This window comes from Antrostomus carolinensis, unplaced genomic scaffold (assembly GCF_000700745.2).
Source record: "Antrostomus carolinensis isolate BGI_N321 unplaced genomic scaffold, ASM70074v2 scaffold35510, whole genome shotgun sequence".
Lineage (NCBI taxonomy): Eukaryota > Metazoa > Chordata > Aves > Caprimulgiformes > Caprimulgidae > Antrostomus > Antrostomus carolinensis.
The window spans coordinates 60,370-64,242 of record NW_010287233.1 but is presented as its reverse complement, the minus strand read 5'-3'; the positions used below and the strand labels follow the sequence as shown (position 1 = coordinate 64,242).

Sequence of the window (3,873 nt, the reverse complement as noted above, 5' to 3'; positions counted from 1 at the left end):
GGCCTCGCGGGTGCGCAGGGTGGAGGAGGAGAACCAGCAGCTCCGTCTGCAGCTCGGCCAGGTGGAGGGCAGCGATGGCAGCCCACAGTGGGGGACCTCTGCTGAGGATGGGGACCCTCCCAGGGGCCAGAGGAGCAACCGCACCGCCTGTCCCAAGCAGCGGATGGTGCACAAGTGTGAGGTGGGTGGTGGCACCGGCGCGGTGGTATGGTGGGTAGGGGATGTTGGATGGGAGGTTGAGCACGGATGTACGTGCAACCCGCCTGGCACTGCTCACCCTGTGCTCCGGCATAGGCTCTGAGGCCTCATCCTGGCTCTCCATGGTGCTCAGCGGTCTACAGGCAGTGGGTGAGGGTGGCTTGCTTCTCCAGAGAAGGAGGCCGGACAGGAGGAGTGGCAGCCAGACTCGTGGTCCCCACTTCTGAGCTAGGGGACTCCCACTGCTGGGGTTCCTTCCCCAGGGGAAGGGCTGGGTTATGGGGTCTCTCCCCATAGCACAGCCCCAGGCAGGAGCTGACAGACCCCTGTGAGCTGGGGGTGTCCAGTCTCAACAAGGTGCTGTTTGTCTCTGGGCAGCTCCTGCACGTTGCGATTGTGTGCGCCGGGCACAATGCGAGCCGGGATGTGGTCACCCTGGTGAAATCCATCCTCTTCCATAGGTAAGGACCAAGGGAAGTTCTCTTACCCTTGTGCTGGGCACTGGTGAGGCCACACCTTGAGTGCTGGGTTGAGTTTGGGGCCCCTCACTCCAAGAAGGACATGGAGATGCTGGAGCGTGTCCAGAGAAGGGCAACAGAGCTGGGGAAGGGTCTGGAGCACAAGTGTGATGAGGAGCAACTGAGGGAACTGGGGTTGTTGAGCCTGGAGAAAAGGAGGCTGAAGGGAGACCTTATCACTGTCTCCAACTCCCTGAAAGGAGGGTGTAGAGAGGTGGGGGTGGGTCTGTTCAACCAAGGAACAAGTGACAGGACAAGAGGAAATGGGCTCAAGTTGCACCAAGGGCAGTTGAGATGGGATGTGAGGAAGAATTTCTTTGCTGAAAGGGTTCTGAGGCATTGGAAGGGGTTGCCCAGGGCAGTGGTGGAGTCCCCATCCCTGGAGGGACTGAAGAGTCCTGTAGACAAAGTGCTGAGGGACGTGGGTTAGTTGGGGACTTGTCAGTGTGAGGTTAATGATTGGACTTGATGATCTTAAAGGTCTTTTCCAGTCCAAGCAATTCTGTGATTCTGTAATGGGGAGGTGCTGTGCCAGAGACCCGCTGGTTTGGGGTTCCCAGATGAGCTGCTGCAGGGGGGTCAGTGCTGTGGGAGAGGGGCTCTGGGGCCTGTTCTACCCATTCTGCTTAGAGGGTTGAAGGGGCATTTGCTTCCCCTAGATGGCTGATTTTTCTCCATCTGCCCCTCAGATGATGTCTGTCCCCTGGCAGGGTGGGAGGGATGGGGACCATGTCCTTTTCCTCCTGCTGTGGTGCTGAGTGCTGCTGCGCTTGCCCTTGGCAGGAAAAACCCCCTCCACTTTCACTTCATCACCGACTCGGTGGCCCACCAGATCCTCCAGACCCTATTCCAGTCCTGGATGGTGCCCTCCGTCCACGTAAGCTTCTACAACGCCGATGACTTGAAGGCAAGCACTTGTCCCCTCTTTGCTCTGTCCCAACCCAGTCCTCGGAGGGCCAAGGGGAGCAGGAGCGGGTTTAACTCTTTTCTTGCTGGTCCCTCACTCACCTCTTCCCCTTTCTGGACTTGTTGCTGGTCCAGCTGAGAAGAGGGTGGTGCTGGAGGGGTGGGGAAGCCCTTTGGGGTAGCATTGGGGCCCCCACAGAGCACTGAGACACTGGGGTTCAGGTGGGGGTTCTGGTGGGTGAGAGGAAAGGAGAAGGAGAGGCAGCCAGCGAGCACCTGAAGGGCCCGGGGATGGAGGTTTGTGGGTGCTGGTGGTGTAGCTGGAGGAGAAGCTCCAGGCTCAGCTGGCTCCACAGCTCTGGTGGATCCCTCTGCACGGTGTACCAGGCCCACACAGCCGTCCTGCCCAGGCAGGGGAAGGACATGGCTGTGCCCAGCCCTGAGACTGTGTCACCTTGCAGCCGGAGGTGTCGTGGATCCCCAACAAGCACTACTCCGGCATCTACGGGCTGATGAAGCTGACGCTTACCAAGGCACTGCCCTCCAACCTCTCCAAGGTCATCGTCTTGGACACTGACATCACCTTCGCCACCGACATTGCTGAGCTCTGGGCTGTCTTTGGGAAGTTTTCTGGTGAGGACAGGGTGGTGCTGGGACCTGCTGGTGCCCTGGCAGGGCCCTGGGTGCTGGGTTCAGGGTTGCAGTCCCCATCTGCCACAGCACCAGCGTGGTGGGTTTGGTTGGAACCCCCTTTGAACCCCCTACAGCATGATGGGCTGCATCCATGACCCTCTGTTTCCTCAGACAAACAGGTGATTGGGCTGGTGGAGAACCAAAGCGACTGGTATTTGGGCAACCTGTGGAAAAACCACAAACCATGGCCAGCCCTGGGACGTGGCTTCAACACGGGTGAGTGTGGGTCCTGCAGCCTGGTGGTGCCTCCAGCTGAGGAAGGCTGAGGTGAAGCAGGACAGTCTGGTGGGCACGAGGGGGCTGCTAGAGCATCCCAGGGTTGTGTGGGTGGGTGCAGAGAGAAGCAGCATGTCCCAGTGGCCAAAGGCTGCCTGTAATGGCTGGGTGCTCCCTCGCTGACCCAGCACCCTCCTCCCCGGCACCCAGGGGTCATCCTGCTCCTGCTCGACCGCCTGCGTCGCCTGGGCTGGGAGCAGATGTGGCGGCTGACGGCGGAGCGGGAGCTCATGAGCATGCTCTCCACCTCACTGGCTGATCAGGTAATGGTCCCTCCTCCAGGCTGGCCAGCCCTGCTGCGTTCCCATAGCACTGCTGGCACGAGGGGGCCGTGCTGTCTTCCTCATCCTCCCATGCGCTCGACTTTTTCTCTCCTAGGACATCTTTAACGCGGTGATCAAGCAGAACCCAGCCCTGGTGTACCGGCTCCCCTGCTTCTGGAATGTGCAGCTCTCTGATCACACCCGCTCAGAGCAGTGCTACACCGAGGTCTCGGATCTCAAGGTGGGTGGGTTTGAGACTGGAGAGGGCCTGAAGGACAGCACATGTGCTGGAGGTCCAGGGGAGTCAGCATGGGGACCAGCAGCTTGGGAAGTGCTGGGTGCTGGTGACTTCTCCTCCACGAGGTGACACACCACTGCTCTCAGGTGATCCACTGGAACTCGCCCAAGAAGCTGCGGGTGAAGAACAAGCACGTGGAGTTCTTCCGCAACCTCTACCTGACCTTCCTGGAGTACGACGGGAACCTGCTGCGCCGGGAGCTCTTTGGCTGTGCCAGTCTCCCCAGCCCACCCAGCAACCAGGTGAGGATGATTGTGACTCTGCCCCCAACCCCACGAGGGGTGGGTGGAGACCCCACGCAGCCGCCCCAGCTCCTCATGGGGCTCTGGCTGTCCCTCACCTTCATGGTGTTGCAGCTGCAGCAGGCGCTGGAGGAGTTGGACGAGGACGATCCCTGCTCCGATTTCCGCCGGCAGCACCTGACGCAGCACCGCGTCCACCTCTTCTTCCTGCAGTATGAGTTCCTGGCCCTTCCCAACCCCACCGATGTCACCCTCGTGGCCCAGCTCTCCATGGACAGGTACTTGGCTGGTGGGAGGTTGGATCCTGCTTCCACTCCTCTGGGGTGGCTCCACAACTTGGGAGCTACCAGAGATCTCAAAACACAGGTTCCTCACCTTCACACCAGCGCCTTGCAGTGAGGAGCAACACCCCAAGCTGGGAGCAGCAATTCCTCCCGCTCCCCACTGGGTTCAGCTGGCACATGGCTTGCTGGCTGGCA

At 60.3% G+C, this 3,873-nt stretch overlaps 1 protein-coding gene across 1 annotated transcript in view; it reads left to right on the top strand.

Annotated features, from left to right (window-relative positions):
- Positions 1 to 3,873, top strand: part of LOC104520557 (LARGE xylosyl- and glucuronyltransferase 2) — a 5,928-nt gene that overhangs the window by 499 nt on the left and 1,556 nt on the right. Inside the window, exons 3-11 of the mRNA XM_010162277.2 lie at positions 1 to 181; positions 577 to 659; positions 1,500 to 1,623; positions 2,084 to 2,255; positions 2,427 to 2,531; positions 2,742 to 2,854; positions 2,970 to 3,095; positions 3,239 to 3,394; positions 3,509 to 3,672. The exon at positions 1 to 181 is cut by the window's left edge and continues 32 nt beyond it. Of these exons, the coding sequence (XP_010160579.1) occupies positions 1 to 181; positions 577 to 659; positions 1,500 to 1,623; positions 2,084 to 2,255; positions 2,427 to 2,531; positions 2,742 to 2,854; positions 2,970 to 3,095; positions 3,239 to 3,394; positions 3,509 to 3,672 (1,224 nt within the window). The remainder of the gene's footprint in view (positions 182 to 576; positions 660 to 1,499; positions 1,624 to 2,083; positions 2,256 to 2,426; positions 2,532 to 2,741; positions 2,855 to 2,969; positions 3,096 to 3,238; positions 3,395 to 3,508; positions 3,673 to 3,873) is intronic.